Genomic DNA, 21,777 nt, shown 5'->3' on the forward strand with positions numbered 1-21,777 from the left:
GCTGCGTCAAAAGATTTTCAACTAATTCTTCTTCAGTGTGTGTGTGCGTGTGTGTATGTGTGTGTGTGTGGGGAGGCTGGAATAAGACAGAAAGCCTTGCTTCCTTAACAAGGCCACAGCGTGCCAGGTTCAAGGATAAGTGGCACTCAAACCCAAGGCCTACATTTTGAAACTGTATAGGTTTTAATGTATGAGGTTGGCACAGGGAAGCAGAGGTCTTGGAGCGAGAGAGAGAGAGAGAGAGAGAGAGTGAGAGAGAGCGAGAGATTGCATAGAATGGGTGATGGATTCTATTCACGACTGTAGAGCTCATTTTTTCCACTATGTGGCAGCGTTAGAGGGTTCGAGGATTGCCAAGGCAGCCAGCCTGTGCAGCCATGGTATGTAGACACTGCCGCTTTCATACTCCATGAGACAGAGAGGGAGAATTATAATGTCTGTGTTTGTGTGTGTCGTGGGAGAGGGAGGGAGAGAGAAAGGGAGGGAGAGAGAGTGAGAGAGAGAGAGAGAGAGAGACAGAGATATTATGATATTACGGTTCATCTTTCAGGAGACAAAACCTGCCACAGGTCGACACCAGCTGACTTCAGAAGAAGCAAAACATATTCCATCACGCACCTCCAGACGTGAATAGTGTCATCATCGCAAACATCGCTGCAAAACAAGCCGAGGATGCTTTCCATTCCTTTGTGGCGCAATTCAATTCATGCCAAAGCACAGTCGTGGTACGAAGAGAGGAGTGTGAGTGGAGGGCAAACAGATGCTGCTGACTGAAGTGTTGGGTTGTAGCGACGTGCACACACAGACCAAACCGACGCCACCCTCGACCTTGGGACAGGATTCTACTGCGAGATTCTCCCCCTTCCAGCAGAACCCTCAGAGACATCTTTTAACAAACGCCGACATCAAAGCACATCCCTGCACGTATGTTGACAACAGTGCCAGACTCCAGCCCACTCACAGCATCATTAAAGAGACGCACAAGCTACAGTTCATATTCCTTCACAAACACTAGATCTCATCACAGCACAATGCCAGACAACCGCTCTCAGCACGGAATCCACTCGATACATCTGCATTATTAATGTTTTTAATATTTGGTATTTCAATGAGAGGGGCCTCAGCGCATGTATGCCTGGCAGCCAAACTCCCTCACACACGCTGGGATGAATGGGTGTGATTTGGAGTTGGGGATGTGCTTCTGCAATCAGCGGCCCTTGTTTCAAATGAAATAGATTTCTCACCCCGGCAGCTGAGGCAGAGCATCACTCCAAAATGAAGTCTGACTAAAAGAAAGTAGAAGAAGAAGAAGAAGAGGAAGAAGGGGAATAACTCAAAAAACTCAGTCTGAAGCTCAGTATGTGCTTTAACACCGCTACCCACCACAGTAAGATGGCACCGCATGATCGGGAGGGATTAATGATGTTACTCACAACCTGGGCACGAAACTCAACAGGATTAATAAAACAGAGAGAGAGAGAAATGAGAGCTGATCACAGGAGTGGGAGATGTGAGAAGAAAAGGAGAACGTTCAAACAATGGCAGCTGCGTTCGGATTTTACAGGGCTGACAGCTTCCCTATCTGGGTGTCGAGCGTGTACCGTGGGTGTGTGCTCGACAACATCCAAACATCCCTAAATCCCCCCGGCGCCTTTTGAGAGGCAAAAGAATCTGGGAAAGCGACTAGCTGGAGAAAAACAGGAGAGGAGGTGGGGGGGTGGATGGAGGAGGCAGATATAGAGAGTGTGTAATAGGGAGAGAGAGAGAGAGGGAGAGAGAGAGAGAGGGACTGGGAAAGAGAGAATCAATGGGTACCCCTGGAGAAAAGAAAAGCCATGACATCATCGCGTGGCAAGTAGCGCGGAGTTGGGCGGCGAGGAATGAGAGGGAGCTGTAGGAGAGAGGAGAGCGCCCATTCCTCTGCTCGGGGCCCATCCTCTCTGGAATGGATAAGAGCTAGACAATGCAGGGCCGATGAATGGGATCCCAAATCCCACAGGAGAAAAACAAATCACTGGAGGGAAAAGGGGGAGGACGGAGGGGAGGGGAGGGATGGAGACGGAGGGGAAGGGGGGGGGGGGGGGCAAAAAAGAGACAGAGAGAGATGGAGGGCGAGAGAGGGAGCCTTATAAAAAGATGGGCACACAAAGCAACAAAGCATCTTGGGAGATGTAGAGCAAGGCGAGAGGAGATTGAAACAGAGCTGCCTTTGTGCCTCCTGACTGGTGGGTGGCTCGGGTGTAAAGGATCTGAATGTGGGAGCGTTTACATCGGCGCTCCGCGATATATTGATCGGGCCGTGTAATCCCTGAAATGAAAAATAAATAAAAAAAGGTTGGAGCGGCGGCGAGGAGATGTTTGTTGGCCGGGTCCAGCTGGAGCCTGTGGGAGGCCAGAGGAGGCCTTTATGTAACTTTACTGGGGAGCTGGAGGATGAGATGTTGGGCCCTGCTGATCTCGGCGCTGGTTTGATGGGGGCACGTGAGGCGGGCGGAGGCAGGGAGGGAGGGAGGGAGGGAGAGAGGGAGGGAGTCAGGGAGGGAGGGAGGCTCTGATCACAGCGCCTCCTCCAGTCAGAGCGGCATGAATAACCTCACGCAGTGTTCATAAATAAAGCCGCGGCGTGTTTGTGCACGGAGTGTAGAGGTCTTCGTTTTTGCGCGAGTGACTGTACATGCCTGCGTGTGTGTGCGTGTGTGTGCGCGTGTGTGTGTGTGTGTGCTTCCAAACAAAGAGCTTCCGTTCCTCCGTGATTATCGCACCGGTGCTGAAAGCCTGAACCGAGAAAATAAATTAGAATCACAAGAAGGCAAAGTCTTTCATGTCTGATGCTTTGATTGCCGAAAAACCAACCAGGTTTCCACAAGACTTGAATTGGTTGGCTCATAATTTAGAACTACCTGGGGACAACTTGACACAAACATTTCCAACAAGAAGAGACTCGCTCATGAATAACTGACAAAAGGGAAGAAAAGGCAGCCGGCCTTGTTGATATTGCATTTTTGGGGATCTATAAAAAGCAGGATGTAGAAACAGAAGTCGTGAATATGTGGAGGTAGAAGAGACGCACGTGGAATCAGAGCCGGGATCATTCAGTCGCACTCGTGGATTAACAGCGAGGCCACTGTGATGCTTCCAGAATGTCAGCTAACAAAAATGCAAAAAACCCTGGATCCAGCTGTAGCCATTATTAGAAGACCAACATTCCCTCCATTCTTACTGAACTTAGTGGTGAAGCTGACATCATGCGCTCCGGCAGCTGCTCCAAAATAGGCTAAGTTATTTTCACTTTTGGGGATGTCCAAGGATCGCTCAGACACACACACATCACGCCGCGTTCACAAGGGGAGTCTGTGCGGGAACGGCACTGTAAGAGAGACGAGGCCGAGGCCAGTGGCTGCCCCTGACCTCTGACCTCAACCGCTGGAAGGGGAGGATGCAAATTTCCCCCAAGGGTCCGCAAAAATCCTTCGCTGTGCTTCGTCTTCAGTGTGCGGAATTTGAGCGCACATCTGTATCTGCTCTCCCAGAACCAAAAAATCCCATCAAGTGCAGAGAGAGCTGCCAACTCTGCGGGAAAGTTCTCCTTGTCCCCAAATTCTGACTGAATGCTGGAGGCTCAGAGGAACAAAAGCAACGCAAAGCACATTCTGGAGGGGAGTTCTGTTTTAAAGCCGCATTAGGTATGTGTGTATGTGTTGTTTTTCCTTTTTTGCATTCTGAAAGGCCTCTACTTTATCCATTCTCATCAGGTCTGTCTGAAGCCGTCAACTAGAGATGTCCTTTGAAGTCCGGGCCAGCGTGCGGCCGCTACATTAGCTCGCTCGCTGTCACTCGGTGCCTTTGCGGCCCAGCGTGTCCGCGATAAATATTAAAATCGGCGGCCACTGGCTCGCAAGTGGATGTTCTGTATTATGAATGTCACCCTCCCCTGGGTTTGGCGGAGCGGCGGCTCACTCTAATGCCAAGCGACAGGGAGGGGACGAGAGAGAGAGAGAGAGAGAGAGAGAGAGAGAGAGAGAGAGAGAGAGAGAGAGAGAGAGAGAGAGAGAGAGAGAGAGAGAGAGAGAGAGAGAGAGAGAGAGAGAGAGAGAGAGAGAGAGAGGACAGACTGTCAAGAGAGTTCAACTTTAAGACTCATCAAGACTCATCAGACTTGCATGTTTATGAGGAAATAGAAAGTGGGTCTGTACGATGGAAGAAGAGGGCAAAAGTGTAATGAGAATGCAGACATGTGAGAGAAATGAGGGGAGAGAACAGAGGGAGGCAAACACAGTGAGAGAGAGAGAGAGCCAGCTCTTTATCTCACCAGATGTTCAGCGCGCCTGAGCTCATCAACTTCTTTTTCACGGTACATGCAGGAATACAGTATCAGTACAGGCAGGCTGAGCACGACACTTCACCGTGCACAAAGGAAGACAAAAACACGGAGGAGCGCCGCCGCCACGTGCAGCACGGCTTCTCTCCCATCCTTTCAGGCTCTCATCAGTCCGCTTTTTGTCTTTGCCCGGGAAACTAAAAACCTACGGGTCTCTCTTTCCGCAGCCTCCATAGCGCCTGTACCTACAAGGTCTCGCCTGTCTGAACAAGACACCCGGGGCGCTCACGGTTTGAACACGGCGATAAGAAGGGGGAGGAGAAACTGAACAGCAACCTGACACTGAGTGGAAAGAAGACGTGGAGCGTAAACGCCACGTCTTCCACCAAAGGCACATCCAGCAGCTCACATTAGAGGGGACATACGACCCATCAGCCCCGTCCACCACCGGCCCCTGGCTCTCCTCTTAACATGTTCACCCTGTCCCATCCTTTTATCCTTCTACTGCTCTTCTTGTCTCAAACTCTCTGCTTAGGTTCCCTGTGATCAACACACACAACACACAGAGAGCTGCTGTGTCTCCTCCTGCACATCCTCATTATTTCACTGCCCATGTTCTCTTTTGTTTGTGTTCTCCCTGTGTTCTTTCCCTCTTGTCCTCCTGTCACCTGTAATCCCCCCCTCACAGTCTCCGCCCCCCATCAGTCTAAGTCATTTAGCACAGGGTGTGTTATAGATCCCTGCTGGGCTCTATCTATGCTGCTAATTAGTATGGCACTTGCAGCTGGATTTCTCTGCATTTGACAACTAATTTCATTCGCAGTCATCACACCGTTAAGACATCGCTCAAGTTATTCCCACTTTTGGGTCTCAGTGATTGACAGGAAGCTGTAATCAGGAAATATCAATGGAAATAAAAAAACACGGTGCGCATTCAAGCTACCTGAGGAGAAAAGTTAAAGTAAATATCTCATCCGACTCTCAGACACCTGGGGGCCCGGGGGGGAGGGAGGCGTCTCTATCTGTGTGACTGCAGTGCCCCCTGCAGCTCAACACGCAAACTACACTCCAGTAATGTGAGGGAAAGTTGTTTGTAAAAGTGTGGCAGCTCCTACAATTGAACTGTGGAGCCTCAGCCCCCCTCCCCCGCCCCCCCCGGCTGTCTCCACCCACATGGGAAAGTGTGTAAGTGGATTTAAATAAATAAAGTCCTATTTCTGTAGCCTGAAGACCAAAGTAGAAAACTGGGAAGAAGTCATCTGATGTTGCAGCCGTAAATAAAAACATACATGTTTCCAGCTTTGCCTGGAGTCCCACATTTAAAGACGGCAACATTTTGAATATGTCAGGCCTAATTCCATGTTTAGGCTCAGCCTGGCATTCTCTAGAGAGAGAGAGAGAGAGAGAGAGAAAGAATACTAAGCAGAGCGGAACAAAACTAAACAAATCACTGGACTAGTCAGCTGGAACAAAGCTGTCCAGGCAGAGAGGATCCTCAGCTCCACCATTTCTTCCTGACAACAGCTGCCTTAAAGTAGACTAATGGCTTATCTACCTAAAGGGGAGGAGCAATGTTTCAGTCAGGTTGCTGTCCTGTGTTTAGGATTTACAGTCACAAAGCTCTTCGACAGCACAAATATAATAATAGGCATTTATTGGGACCTCTGGAGATGAAAGTGGAACACAAATTGAAATCATTTAAAATTATTAAGCGGTGTGAAAGGGGACTTTCTACTCTGAATCGACTCTCACAGTTGTTGTTGCTCACAGATGTTTGATGTTTTTTTCCTGTGCTAATACTGAGCAGCAGCCTCGCACTTTAATAAAAGTGTGAATCTCACAAGGCGCTTGATAGTTAATTGGGTTCCAAAAGCACAGTTGAGTGCCAACGACCACGTGGGCCTCCAGTCCAGATAGGGCCCAGCCACTCAAGAGGACGGGCAGACCCTGGAGACACTGCATAACAAGCTCCTTGATCACTGGTCCTTACACTCCAGTTGCTCTGGACCCAGACAGGCCAACCACAGAGTCCAAAGACAAACGTGGGATTACATTTAGTGCCAAGGAAAGGAAAAGATTGACTCCTTCAAACGGGCATAAAATTCATCTCATTACAATGGAGAGGTGTTTTTTCACACTCGGGTGTGTGTGTATGTCGGTGTGTGTGTGTGTGTGTGTGTGTGTGTGTGTACCTCGGAGTCTTCATTACGGAGTCCCAGTTGGAGGACGGCACTAGGATCCTTCATTTTGGCTTGACTGGACTGAGCCATCTGCAGGTTTAATTGCCAGCCGACATAGTCCAGCTGAAAAACACACACACACACACACACACACACACACACACACACACACACACACACACACACACACACACACACACACACACACACACACACACACACACACACACACACACACACACACACACACATTTTCATTAGGCTATGTTGGAAGTCAAAGCTTATTCTGACACAAAATACATTAGATATTCAAATCTCCTTTTTCAGAGATTTCAAACCCCCCTTTTGGCCTCACACACAGAATAACGATGTGCAGGGGGAAACTGCTGCTAAAAACCATCCGTCCAAGTGTTCACTAAAAAATGGACCCCCCCCCCCCCGACTGGTCTACAGGCACAGAGGATGCTGTGGCCTGCGTGCTGCACCTCCTCCTCCTCTAACATCTGGATTCCCCCAGGCACCATCACCGTCGGGATCTTCTCTGTGTTTTTCTTTCAACACAACCTAAACACACCTATTGCTATGGAAGCTACACCAGCTCAGCAGGATCATGTACTGGCTTCAACATTTCAACCTTTCCCCTCATAAAAACCTACAACTACTATTTTGTGTTTGTTCAGGACATTCTAAAGATTTTATTGGCTTATACATAAAAACAGTGACTTTTACTTAGGTTATCGCTAGCTGTTCCTAAGCTCCCAGTTTTAGGGGAAAATGGGTCTCCTCAAGTTTTTGACATTTGGAAAAAATACAAACCAGGTAAAACACCACCACCACCACAACAACAACAACAACAACAACAACAACTTGTAGTGTCTCCTCCTCCCCCTCATCCAACAACCTCAACACTTCAGTGACAGCCGGGCTGATTTAGGGAGCGATCCGTCATCAGTCAGCAGCAGCAGCGGGGTGATAGATTAGCAGCACCCAGTTGAGGCCGGACAGTTAAGTGTTTTATGATGCAGAGCGAGGCCATAATAATAAACCATGTGTGACTTATTGGGTGGAGATGCTTCCACAGCATCAGAGGGCAGGTGCGGGGAGACGACTCCGAGGGGAGGGGCAGGGGCACATTAGTCACCACGACAACCACAGAACATCTACATTAGCATTCCGAAAGATCACAGCCCAGCAAAGCAGGTATTATTTTACATCAGTCAGATATGATAACGTGCAAATAACAATAGATCCATACATTTGTTTAAAAAATGCATAATATGGCTTTAATAATGCTAGAAAAGGAATAATACATTTCATTATTTAGGATATTGTTTCAGTTGCATTGATCCATTTCAGAGTAAACTTCTCTGGAACAGAAAGAAATCCATCTCTTGGTTTTGTGTGGATGAGGTCAGTCGGGTGGCAGCCGGTGATTCTGGAGCATTAAGTGTGACGCCCTGTGCATGATGCAGCAGGACCTGACGTTTGGTGCAAAGCCGCTGCAAACTCTCTCCAGCTGAGGCAGGAGTCGTAATCCAAAGTACCGAGCAGTGCCTGGAGCTGCAGGGTGTAAACTACAGTATAAAGGTGGCAACATGAGCAGGAAGCCAGAAGTGCAGTTTACCGGTTTCCCCATGGGCAAAAAAGTAAATCCCGTAAAAGCGGAACATCGCAATCGGTTTAGGTTTCATAGGTGTCAGTCACAGTTTCTTGTTTAGTTTCGTTCTTTTCCCCAAACTCGGTGAAGTGGCTGAGGTCGTTTCAAAGAGCAACGGCTGTCAGTGTATCTGCTGATTCGCCAACAACAACAGCGGCGGCGAGAGAGGAAAATATGACTTGCTTGACGCCAACAGTAAAACCCTCTGAAGGTATGACAACAAAAACAACTCTGGCATAGTGCGGCCGTGCAGAACAACATTTAGTTTGTATTAGATCTCAATCCCCTGGACTGCCTGTTCCACTTTTATAGGAACACTTTTAGGTGTCACTACTTAAATCAGCTTTTACAGAAAAATCATTACGAAAGAAAGCAATAATGCTCCGGCCGCTTGAATCAATTCACACAAAACCGTGTCACAGCTGCAGTATAGCAACAATCCGATGTTGACGTTGGTCTTAAAGTTGTGTTCGGTCGATATCATTTGCTCAGTTTGTCCTGATAAAACAGCGTGAAGATGGACTCTAAGGTCATTAAGATGACTTATTAAAAGCTCTCGGATTCCATAAACTTCAGATGAAGGTTCTTTCCCGTCGTAGCCATAGTTGCAGCATTTCAAAAGGAAAGAAATACTGCAGAGGCACATTCCTTTAACACACTCCTGGAACCCCCCGTTGCCTGTGATTTCATCCACTGTAAAGCCGAGCTATCCCTACCAGGCTTTGACTAGTTTGTAAGATGAGACGCACGCAACTGCACGGTCTGCTTTACAATCCACACACGGCAAAGCAAAAGCATCTGATCCCTACACACCAGACTGTGTTTACGTTCAGGTAAATCACATCACAAGACTCTGGAGTCAGACGGAGAGGAGGAGAGGATGAGAGGATGAGAGGATGAGAGGATAGTGAGCGTCCTCCATAACCTGGGGCTACAGGAGATGAGGACATCAGAGTTCTGTGTTTAACAATGCCATCACCAAAATCACACATAAAGGTTTACTCCGATGACAAACACATCACACAGGAAGTCAGGAGGTATAAAGAGAGCGCCTGCAGTGCAAAGTAAACAACAGGGGAGGAGGAGGAGGAGGAGGAACACATGATTGATCTCATGAATGTAACCAGGCTGTAGGAGGACCAACTAATGGTCAAATTACTTTTCACCTTCTACCGACTGGCACAGGAAGACTCGGAAATACAGTTAAGTTAACGTAGCACACCTTAATCCTAGCACACCTTCTTTAACACATTTCCTTAACACACTTATTTCTGTGCGTGGTTTAATTTGAGGTTTCTGAAACATCGTCAGGTCAGGAAAATTAATTGAGGTAAAATTGTTGACTGGTTTTGTTCTGAGCCGATTTGTGAGGGAGGGCTGTAATATTTTTGGGGGGAAATTTACGAGTTGTTTTTGCTCATTAACTGCAGTGTGTGATTATATGCGAGCTGTACAAAATGGACAAAACTAGGCCAACATGAAGCGATTATGTAAATGCTGGCTGTTAATTGTGGCTTTGAACTAGTTCAGCACCCGCCCGCCTCACCTAATTTCACCCCTCAGACTTTCATGTCTTCTGAAGGACTTAAGCTGGAACATGTTTGGCTTCTATGAAATTAGAAAAACATCCCTTCAGCATTATAAACAAAAGTTGATTAAGAGGATTATCTTCAGAAAATAAAATAATCTGCAGATTCTGCACACCACTCTGAGCTTTCTCTGCTGAGCCTCCATTTTTATCACTCTCCCCTCCTATATTCAGCAACAGGAAAGGACCAAACACACACACACACACACACACACACACACACACACACACACACACACACACACACACACACACACACACACACACACACACACACACACACACACACACACACACACACACACACACACACACACACACAGCACAACATGGTCACCAGCTGTACCTTCTTAGGGGCAAAGACGTTGTGCTTGAGCCTCTCCACCATCTCGGGTCCGGCCGTCGCCCAGGTCTGAGAGAACACCTCGGCCTTGTCCGGGCTCATATGAACCGCTTCCAACTGCTGCTGCAGAGAGGCCGGCTTCACATGATGATACACTGCCTGCAGAGGAGAGGAGAGGAGAGGAGAGGAGAGGGGAGGGATAAAATTGTTATTGTTGTAAAAATGTTGTTACAATAATTCATTGCTATATCTAAATACATGTTTTAAGTGATGCTTATGGTGGGAACACTAACAGACACTCCTCTGTCACTTGGTTTATTTATATTCACACTTATTTATCACTCAATAATACTCAATATACTGATACAAAATAATCACTAACAATACAACAACGCCCCCAGCTGGAGGCCAAGTTTATTACCAGTGCTCTTTTTCCCCACTGCAGCTTGTCTCAGATTTCATCACAGCTTCTTCAATTATTTAAAGTGTACAGGATAAACCAGGGCTTCAGTCATCCAATTAATATAATATCAATATTATTTCTCTCTTTCCTTTGCATGTCTACATTATTGAATCAATTTATTTGGAATATGTTGTTTACTTGGGCCAATTCTGCCTAATGCAACGGTTGTGTATTCTTAGCAAACATGAATTTCACACACAAACTGGCAACACGACCACTTCGACAAGTCTGAAGAGGAGAAAGTGCGGATCACTGACAATCATTTAAGGCGTAATAGCTCAACAAGAGAAGTAGGATGAGCAAACCTCACCTGCTCTAAAATAAAGGCGGCCGTCTCCAGGACGAGGTTGAGTGCCTGTTTGTCCAGAGAAAGAGCAGTCTCAAGTTTTTGCTCCTCCTCCTCGCTGAACGTCCGTTCTCCCTGTAAAGGAAACACCATATTCTTTATTATGAAAATTTAAAAAGCTCAAGATATGTACAGTTTGACAAGCTGGTCTGTGGTTGAGACTAAAGAGCTGAAGTGGGTGTGAATATGTAAACGTCCATGTTCATATCTATTTGTGCTTGAGTAGACGGAGAATAACATAGGAGATGCATTATGGGATGGAAGAGCATGAGATGTAATGAGCCGACTGTAAATCTGCACATGTTCCAGTCAGTATAACACCAAATATTCATTGGTTTCAGATTTGATTGTAGTGATTTTCTCTCTAAATCACATTATGTGAATGTGTTGGTTGAAACATTTCTATTCTCGGGTGAATGAGGTCACATGTGACAGCCACTCAAACCTCTGAAAAGCCAAAGCAATCAAAGGAGCCATGCGTCTGCATTCATTAGAGCCGAGGCTGACTGAGGCTCCGGTGAGTCATTATGCGTTCACTGAACTCTTTGCCACAGCAGCTTTGTTGAAAAGCCTTAAAAGCCTCATGTTGTGCAGCCATGAGACGGCGCCTGTGTCTTTACCTTCAGATGAAGCTTCTGAATGATGCGGGAGATCAGTCTGGAGAACTTGTTCACATCAATGGCGTTGATGAATGTCACTGCTTCTTTTATGCTGTCAGGAATAAAGCAGCATCACATTTAGTGACGGTGAGTCAGAGATCACTGTGATCATTTTTATTAATGATAGACATAAGTGATCACAATATGCAGACAGGAAATAGATGTTTACTTCAATGGTAAGGACCTACTTCATACAACAACAAACACAGAAGCTACAAATTGACAGCAGCACCAGTAAAAAGTAAATGAGTCACAATGAGCTTTGCTGTGTAAATAAGGACATCAGTACCGGCAGAAGATGAGGTTGTGTATAGATAACTGTAAATGAATGTTCTATCAGGGGGTCCCTTCACCCAGAGACCACTGGGATGATCTCCAGCTGCCCATGACACCGAGCAGGAGGTTCAACAGGTACAGAATATGGACGCATGAATGAACTGATGTCACCAGCAAGTGCAAGTTCATCTAACTGCTACATAATAGAGGATAGTGTATCATTTATTAATCTGCAAGGTTTAAGTGAACACATTTGAGCATTACAATATCCTGACAACCATAAGTTAGTGTGTTTACGTGCTGTTGGTTCAGCCACTTTACAGGTTGATCATATAGTTTACATGTTTAAAACAAGATGAGGAATCTGGAACAATGAAGAAACATTAGTGGCTACAGATACGGAACAATAACAGGTCTGATCTAAATCGGTCGATCAATGAATGCAGTGTATCTCTCAGTTTGCTCTGAATAATGAGAAGCACCTGCGTGTGATTGCACTCTACAAACAAGTAAAACCGAACACAAACCCCTTAACGAGACAACAAAAACGGACAAGTCTTCCGTACCCAAAGACACTCGGTAAATACATGTTAAATAGCGACATACAGCCACATACTTGGAGAAACAGTAGTTAATTAAGCCCCGTTAGCCAGTGAGTCCCTGTATCAGTGCTGTGTCGCTCTAAATAAGGGCGTTCTGACATTAGTTACTCGAGAGATGCTTTGAATCAAAATTACAAACCTTTGGGTCTCTTTAATTATTGAAGACATGGTTGTTTTTTGTGTAAATACGCGATTATGAGTTTAAATGTGTCGTAGCAGCATCGCTGTTCCTGTTGTCACAAGACGGTGCACGTGACAGTCAAAGCTGCGTCAAAACGCGCAGTCGGAGAAGACAAGGCGGGACTGAAACAAGCGAGGCTGCGCAATAGCTACGCAACGCGGACCCCAAGAAGCGTCAGCAGCGAACTACGAGATACAGGACGGACAAACAGAGCGGGAGACAAATGAGCGAAGCAGATAGAAGGGGGGCGTGGCAACAAATATTGGCTTTTATGGATATTGATGAATGTGCTGACTTGAAGCATTCTTGAAGCTGACTTGAAACTTAAAGCCGTTGCGTGTCTCATCCCAGGGGCTTCTTCACTTACTGCTACTACACAGACCATATATAGAGCAACTTCTTCAATTAAATATTACTGCTTTGTCTTTTTACTAAAAATGTTTACAAGAAAAACAGTTTACAGATGGGAGCTGCACCTGTTTTATATATGTGAGATATTTAATAATATTCACAACATTCTGCCTCCTTAAAGAACAGATGCGTAATACAAAGCAATGTGAGTGAACGGACGCGATGTCCCAATAACTTAGAATTCTCAAATAGTCTTAGCGTCCAACATTATAAAACAATTGAACAATGTTGTACCAAACATAACTGAAGTCAAAATAAAAAACACACATGTACAGTTTGAACAATTTATTATGTTGCAAAAGGCAAGAAAAATGTCATGCTGAGATTAAAATGAAAAGAAATTTATTGGATAAGACATGATAAATCACTTAGAAATAGTTTTGCATACAGGTAAGAAAGAAAAATAATTTCAGCATATATATATATATATATATATATGATATCATCATACAGTATATTCAGAAATATAACAAGATTCTCAGATGTGTTTACAGACCCTTTGTAAAGTAAGACTTTCCAATACTGTGGCAGGCCTGTTCCAATTCCTCTCTTTGAAATGGCTTCATTCACTTTACGCCACTGATGGATTTTGGGCGATTGGCAAAACAGTCTCACTGTGCCAAAACTTCACTTCCTCTCCAACTATCAGAAAGATCTGAGTAAACACCAAAGTAAGGGAAAGGACTTCAACTACAAACGGACACAGGTCTGTACTGTAGCAGCTGAGTGTAAGGGCCGACCTCCAGTGAGGCAGTAGGAATGTACCACCGATAAATAAATACTTCACTTTTCTTTCAAACAGAATAAACACAGAAAACATTAATTTCAAAACCAGAAAAAAATAAAGCGATAACACCGGAACAAGAGTTGTAAATCACATAGTACCTTCAAGATCTATACTTCTGATTGAATTCCTTTTTTTTTCTTTAGGTTTTGGTAAACAGATTGCATTATGGTAAACACTGTCTGACATCGGCGGGGTCAGGATCTCGCTGCCATTATTTGAAGGAGGGTAAGTTTGGCACTTTTATGCTGATGTCACCAATGTTGATGTTTCTGGGCATTTCCGGGAGGTTCATGTTCTTTACAGCTGATACTGCACGAGCAGGCGCACCTGCAATGCCGGCCTATACACACACACGCACACAAACACACACGCACACAAGCAGGGTTGATAAAGAGTATGAGTACATGAGTTTATCAGATAAACATGCTGTACATGATAACACATCGAAACCACTGAAGACACAGAACATTGGACACATGATTGTAAACGACACACAGTCCTAAACATGGTGCTAGACACAAGACGGTCAACGGCTGACAAAATGCAAAAGCACTGACATCTACTGAGACAAACACCATGTGCAAATGTACAGTCAGATGCATTCTTAGCTTCATATGCACATGCAGAATTTTGTTCTCTAATGATTTTACATGACAACCAGAGCCAATTATGAATCAACTGTGAGTGCATACTGGACTGGACCATTCACTAATTTGATACTGGACATTTATCAATGGGCAAAGGCAGCATTGCTTGGAAAGTGAACCCACCGGACTCTTGAGGACCGATGAGGGTACAAAATAAAAAGCAAGGAAAGAATTGAATAAAGCAGAAAAATGGATTTGGATATGAAAGCGTTGAAGTGATGTTTCAGATAGATAGGTATGTGTGGAATGTGTGTTTTTGAAAAACCTTTAATAACCTGCAACCAATAGAAGTTACAAAACAAAGTGATACCTTTAGACTACAGCTAACATCAGGATGTGAGACTACATAACGTCTATGGAACAGGGGAGTTTGTTTACACGTGTCTATGGTGTTAACTAGTGATGACATAAGCAGGTTATAAGTCTCGGACTGAGCTACAATGGGAGATCTATTCTCAGGGACAATGGAGGTAACTCACTCTAACACAATGAATCTCAATGTGTTCAAGATATGACCATTTCTGAGGAAACCATGAGGGTAATTTGGCCTTAAAAGTCATCTGGGGTGATAGAATGAGTTTATATTTTCATCTAAAATATGAGCAGACATTTGAGAATCACTGCAGTTAGAGACCTCCCGACTGAATCTTTGGCAGACAGACCCAAAAATGACCGGTGAGTGTTAACACAGGGAACTAACTGTGTCCAAAGTGGAAACACATTTAAAAGAAAAAATAATTTAAGCATTTATTGACATGGTGCACAATGAAATCTACTTTTTTTTCCGCCACCGCAGCTTTTTTAACAAGATTATCTGAATGAACCGCTTGTCTCCTGAGCATTCCTCCCTCTGCCAAGAATCACGGGGCCCGATGTTTACTGAATGCTGATCCAGCACACGAGCTCAGCATTCAGGTGTCAGACTGAAGACTACAGCAGGTAGCCAGGAGACGTACAGTGCAGGTCCAGAATAACATGGTTCTAATCAAACACTGAGTAAGTCATAGGCTCCATAAATTAATAATCACAGGAGTTGTATAACACATAAATACTTTGGTTCACCCGTCTCACACATTTCAAAGAGGGAGCAGATCACCGTCCTTGATTTTGGTTCGAGGACAACTACATTTGGTGCCAGAGGTAGAAACTTTGGAACAAAACATCTTTCTAGTCCCGATGGAGTCCCAGTTACACATAGAAAACACAAAAACGAAACGAGCCTCACACTTAAATGTGGAATGAAGCAGCAGTAGAATACACACAACAAAATAAAAACTGTGCCACTGGGATAAACATGGCCGATTTTTGGAGGATGGTGCATTACCTCAAAATCTCGTATTTTGCCCCTAGATAGACACCAACGTTTGATAGCTTCTTCCCTGATTCATCCAAGTGTCATCAAAATGAGCTCACATCCCACTCAAATGTGCAGAATCACAATAACAATTCAATCTTTCAAGTTTCACAAAGAAGTATATTGTATTGGATCGCATTGTATAGTTGTTGTGGGTGTTTCCATTGTTTTGTCCACACGTTGCACAGTCACCATGGTGACAGTAGCTTTAATGATGGGTCCATTTTTGGGTCTGCCATGAAAGATTCCTGTGTTAGTGACATCAGTTTGCTATTACATGACCGGGCCATAATATGGAGAGAGGGGAGTCAACTTCAACTAAGGTTACAGTACTCGGTTGTAAATTTAGCAGTACCTGTGTCTACCTGTCCTGCCTGGTAGACTGAAAGATAAACGTCTGTAAAGAGAGAGAAGAATGGAAAGAACTAGAAAGGGTCAGGGAAAAGAGGAATGAGGAATGTTAAAGCAGGTTAAAGTAATTACAGTTCATCTCCACAGAAGAAAAGTGATAGGACCTATCATAGACCACATGTAGAAGGCCAACAGATATCCAGAGCCTCTCACGTCTTCACCCCCCCCCCCCCCCCCACACACACACACACACACACACCCAAAAAGGAGAAGAAAGACATTTGTCAGGAACCATCAGCCTGGTGAGAAAACAAATCAGTCCTCGCCAGTTTGAAAGGACGGTTCCTTCCCTTGGCTGACAAAGCCATGATGTCATTTGGAATTAGCGTCACTGTTGCGAAACACACACACACACACACACACACTGTGGTCTAGGGTAGGTCCAAGAGGAAAGAGACAGTGCAGTTCTGATGATTGTTCAACAGTAAACGACTCTGCTTAAACAACATCGAAGGAAAAGGTTCATTACTGCAACACAAGGCTGGAGTTTGAATATTTCTGTAAACATTAGATTAGATTAGTTAGAAAACAAGTCAAACGTGGCGCTCATTTGCATGTTTTACTAAATGCTAAATTAAAAAGAAATCCCCCCCAAAACAAATTTTCTTTTAATCAATTCAAAACAAAGCCAGATTATTAGTTCAGTTATGCTTCACGTCATCACAGGCTGGAATCCACATTATGCAAAACAGAACTGTTTTCATTCAATTGTCTCTGGCTGTAAAGTCATGGATGAGTTTACTGATACGAGATTCGCTAGGCCTCATTATTTATCGCTTAGCAAAGGCCGCATGGAAAGCGAAGCACTGTCCTCGCAAATACCCAGCCGAGGACACAGGAACTCATTAGAAGCAGTTACTCCAGATATGGACAGGTTGCGAAATTCACACTCTCCTCTGGAATAATTAGCATATAAAAGAAAACACAGCGTCCTATTTGAATCACTCTTTGTCGCCGAAACTGGCAAGTCACACAAAACTGAGGATAAGTGATTCCGAAGAATTGTTACGGTGAAGTCGCCATTTAATAACAGAAGTGATGCCTGTGACATTGTATAGATTGTATATTATTGAAGCGAGTGAATATAAGATACAGAGAGAGAACAGGTTGAGTCTTGATTTGTGTTTTGAGCGGTGCAGCAGCAGGAGGAAAAGAGCACAAACACTAAAGAGTCGGTAGGGAGCATCCACATGGGCACTGGAGAGTAGCATGCAGGGTGCAGCATACACACATGCCTGCATACTCTAAAACAATACCTCAGAACGTATGGAGGTAGAGAGAGAGAGTCAGGGCGTACATGGGCAGCCTCACACTCACCTCAGACTTCTCCATCTTGTTCTGGGCATCCACCTGTTGGATGATCTCATTCATGTTGGTCTCCAGGACCATCCCGCCCATCACCATCTCTGCCAGGATGTTGTGGACCTGCGGAGCACGACATTAAACGCACTCTAATGTTATTACTCACTCGTTTCTTTAGAGTGCTTTGGATGTATAATAAATTGTGCATTGTGTGCTGCATATTAAAAAGCTGTTACACTGGAATTATTATTGCCTACCTTGTCCACATGAAAAATTAAATCAAGCTCACAGACATTCTCAAAGCATTTGTCCAGCGTTTCCACAAACACCTGTGAGAAGAGGGAATGAACTGGATCAAATCACATTCTGTAAAATAACAATTCAGAATACTGTAAGTACTTTCTAAATATGTACCTGGATTAAATCTAAAATTCCTAGTTCACTCTCCGATGAGTCCACACAAAACACAAAGTACAGCGTGGCGTAATGTCTGTAGATCAGCTTGTAGTCTGATCCTCCAATCAACCTAACAAACAGGGCACAGTGGAACATTACAGCAACACAAACACAACATCAGCAGATACTTGCACTGCACTATCTCACAGTCAGTCTCTGCATATGGAATATTTACAACGGCTTCAGCCCGTCAGCACTTTCTGCTGCACTCTATCCACAGCCTGACCTGAGATCACTGCTGACAGAGATGTTGTGATATCTGACCCATATAACACTGAAACATTCAGACAGAAACAAGAGGAAGCTTTCATTTACATGTGTGAAGATACAGAATAAGATGAAGATAAGATGTTTAATCACTTTATTATATATTATTTAATTACCGCTTATTCACTTCTGCTTAGATGCAATCTGCATTTGGTTGCTTGTACCTGTGACGTACGCAATGACAATAAAGTTGGATCTAATCTAAAGATACACTAACATACTTCACCAATGAGTGACTTCAGTATTAACATACAGTCTCCATTACAGGCCAGAAGGCTCTTTCTCACAGAAAAGTCTCTCTACCTCCCCCCTTCTCTCTCGCTCTCTCTCTCTCTCTCTCGCTCTTTCACACACACACTCTACCAAATTTTGTCAACATTAAGCAGAAGTTCTCAAACTGTGGTTCACATATCACCAGTGGTACTTTAGGGGTTTTCCTGTACCATTCTGTCCACCGTGTCTATGTGTTTTAGCTTAGCGCCTTTAACAAAATAACAAGGACAACACTACATTTTTTTCAATTTCAATTGATGAATAGCCATTGTGGGCATCAGTAACATCTCATGCACATTGACACATTTGCTGTGGTTTGTTTTAGATGTTGGTGGGATGTTGTTGGGGTGATAACTGGATCAGAGTTTGAGAACCACTAAGAGAAGGGCTGAAAATGGAGTCAATTCAAAATGTAGAGAGAGAGAGAGAGAGAGAGAGAGAGAGAGAGAGGGAGACAGAGACAGAGAGAGGGGGGAGAGAGAGAGAGACAAAGAACACTGAGGGTGTCATTAATGAATGATAAATGAGCATCAAACAGTCTTTCCATTGATTGTCATTCACTATGTGCTGATCTTTCATTCATAGTGGAAAATGACTGTGATGATCCTCCTGAGAACGTTAAGTCAACTTGAGGATTCGAGTTGTTCGTTTGTTCGAGTGTTTGAGTTTGAGTTTTTTGTTCATTCAACAGTTAAGTCTTAGATGAACCCGGACCTCCAAACTTACATGCCACCTTCTAGGAAATTGCAGACGTTCTCGTCTCTTTTGGAGACCAAGTGGAAGGTTTCCCTGATGATCTGTTGCTCTGTGTCTTCATTCTGCAGGATCAATAAGAACGACACAAAGCAGAGACGGTAAATAATACAGCGAGACAGGTTACTGGATTACCTCACCCTGATCTCTATCTCACCTTTGTGTACTGATACATACTGTCTATCAAACAAATAGGATGCTTTCAAACACATTGTCCACAGGGTAAAGAGATTCTGTTCTATGGTACAAATTGAACCAGCGATTTGTTTGTTAATTGATTAGATTCTTTTTAATTCCCTAATGTCCACAGGCACTATGGCAGGTGTGCAGTGAAAGGTTTAGGGAGGACTCAGTCTAAGCTGGACTGACAGAGTGCCACAGGTCTAAACCAGGGTAGTTTCATCCAGTTTAGAATGATCAAGGTTTGGCTCTGTGGTGATTTAGGGTTTAAGGGCACAACAGGTAATGTATAATGACATAAAAAGGCAAAAAATACCAAAAGTAGCTCCATAACAACCTCTCTGGATCCTTAACATGTCAGCGAGCACAAGGCCAGAGGAGGCAGCCGGGTCTGCAGCTGGCTCCAAGGCTAAATCAGCCACGTGACTGGAGGCATGGGACTAGCTGAGCTACGGTGCAAAACATCCAATGATAGTCACAAATGAGCACAGAAGGGAGGGGAACACACCGTCCTTCATCAGTCCTGCTCCACATCAACTGGGATTGCAGACTCGTAAAGTCTCCTTCCCGTAGAAAAGTAGCATCAACAAACAGCTGCTCGCAACCTTCTCTTATTCACGTTGGCAGACTGTCGATTAATGGTGTGTGTGCGTGTGTGTGTGTGTGTGTGCGTGTCTGCCCTCTGTTCGCTCTCCTCACCCACATGTCACTCTCAGATTGGACAGATGCACTACTGGCTTTGTGTCTGGGCCAGCAGACGGCCTGTAACTAACAGAGAGACGACTCTTCAGCCTTTCCACTTTCCTCCTTAACACACACACTCACATCATCTGAACCACTCATATTAACTTTCCCTTTCTTTACACTCATTATCCTTAAGTATCCTCCTCATATTCTTCTCTTCCACATCCCTTTTATTACCTTACAGCTGTTACTATGTTTATCTCCTGACAGAGTGTTATGGGGGAGACATCGAGGCCGAGCTGTCTGATTGATTTCCATTTCAATAAACAGGACGATGATACGCGAGGAATTCATTTGGCTCAACTGTTTGCATCACCTTGTTATTGCAGCGTAACCTTGAGGTAGAAATCAAATTAGTGGACTGCACTGCTTGTCCAGGAAAATGACATAAGAAGCATTACAGGAAGCTCCACGGACTTTCCTCATCTTCCTCTTCTTCAGGGCAGGTTTGGCCATTGTCAGTGTAAGTTAATGGCTGTGCTGTTAATTGCCTTTGCGTTGGTGGGAGGTGCGACTGAGCACGAGTCTCTCACAAGGGCGTTATGAAGTCATGTGACATAAACAGAGTGAAGTCCAGAGTATTGAACATGAGACCGCAGAGACGCTCAGTCCCTTCATACAGACATGTGATAGCCTGCCACGTTTAATTATTCATGTTATTGCTTCGGACCGACATCCTATACAACACGATCACACACAACACTGTACACATCACGATACAGTTGGAAAGTACACACACCGTCCCTGTTACACATATGTGTCTTCTTCTTATATTTAATTTACACTGGGTTGCATAACAAGACAGGGAGCACAGCGTTGACATCTATTTACCGGGCTACAGATGTTTGCATTTACATTCTCCGGCTTAGAAATCACACAAACAAAGCAGTATAGAGATTAAAAAGAGGAGAAATGGAAAGGATTAAATCTCGCGTTACTCACAAAATGCTCGTAGAATTTAGAAAGCCTCGGTTTCCCATGGTTGTTGAATATTAAAATGGCTTTGATCATGATTGTAGCTGAAAGCAGGAGGGCGGGGGGGAACACAAAAGGGATCCGGTCTGTGGCAGACTCCCGTGGGCCCGGATCTGAACGGGATGCAGGGCTCGGTCCCGTCTCGGTGTCAGGTTAATACGGGATATGTGAGAGCGACACGCTACTTCTCCATCGTCCCTGTACGGAAACACTCCACGTCAAAGCAGAAAGCGGCTCTTCTTCCTCCCCTACGGCAGCCGAGAGGGCTCATACCTCCGCCAAACACACTCGGACGTGTTTGCTTTTAGAAAAACTCGAACAATCACGTTCATACATCTTAACTCCTCTTTCTGAATCACAATTTGCGCAATACCCGGCCGCTACAGTACTATAGATAGAATAGAATGAATGTGTTTTTATATCCTAATAAGCAAATACTTATAATAATAAAACTATAAACACTGAAGCACTAATCCCATTTGTGTCTATTATTTAACTGTGATTTACTGCAAAATTAACACAAAATTACAATGATGATTATTAAGAGGAACAGTTTGGAGCTATTAATCAGTATTCTGCAATTTTATCAGTATACGTATATATG

At 44.5% G+C, this 21,777-nt stretch overlaps 2 protein-coding genes across 2 annotated transcripts in view; both read right to left on the reverse strand.

Annotated features, from left to right (window-relative positions):
• Positions 1 to 12,709, reverse strand: part of commd10 (COMM domain containing 10) — a 38,142-nt gene extending 25,433 nt beyond the window's left edge. The window contains exons 1-5 of the mRNA XM_076149321.1: positions 12,572 to 12,709; positions 11,516 to 11,606; positions 10,860 to 10,970; positions 10,090 to 10,245; positions 6,511 to 6,621 (exon numbers count right to left, since the gene is read on the reverse strand). Coding sequence (XP_076005436.1) covers positions 6,511 to 6,621; positions 10,090 to 10,245; positions 10,860 to 10,970; positions 11,516 to 11,606; positions 12,572 to 12,600 — 498 coding nt within the window. The 5' untranslated portion in view covers positions 12,601 to 12,709. The remainder of the gene's footprint in view (positions 1 to 6,510; positions 6,622 to 10,089; positions 10,246 to 10,859; positions 10,971 to 11,515; positions 11,607 to 12,571) is intronic.
• Positions 12,710 to 13,308: 599 nt separating this feature from the next.
• Positions 13,309 to 21,444, reverse strand: ap3s1 (adaptor related protein complex 3 subunit sigma 1). The gene is made up of 6 exons (XM_076149512.1): positions 21,141 to 21,444; positions 19,248 to 19,339; positions 17,940 to 18,051; positions 17,783 to 17,854; positions 17,541 to 17,648; positions 13,309 to 14,151 (listed from the first exon to the last, which is right to left on the reverse strand). Exons 1-6 carry the CDS (start codon positions 21,207 to 21,209, stop codon positions 14,023 to 14,025), a joined length of 582 nt encoding a protein of 193 aa, XP_076005627.1. The 5' UTR covers positions 21,210 to 21,444; the 3' UTR covers positions 13,309 to 14,022.
• Between the last annotated feature and the right edge of the window lie 333 nt (positions 21,445 to 21,777).

Source organism: Genypterus blacodes, unplaced genomic scaffold (genome assembly GCF_046128005.1).
Source record: "Genypterus blacodes isolate CSIRO-AG114 ecotype Tasmania unplaced genomic scaffold, CSIRO-AGI_Gbla_v1 ptg000045l_1, whole genome shotgun sequence".
In the NCBI taxonomy this organism is placed as follows: domain Eukaryota; kingdom Metazoa; phylum Chordata; class Actinopteri; order Ophidiiformes; family Ophidiidae; genus Genypterus; species Genypterus blacodes.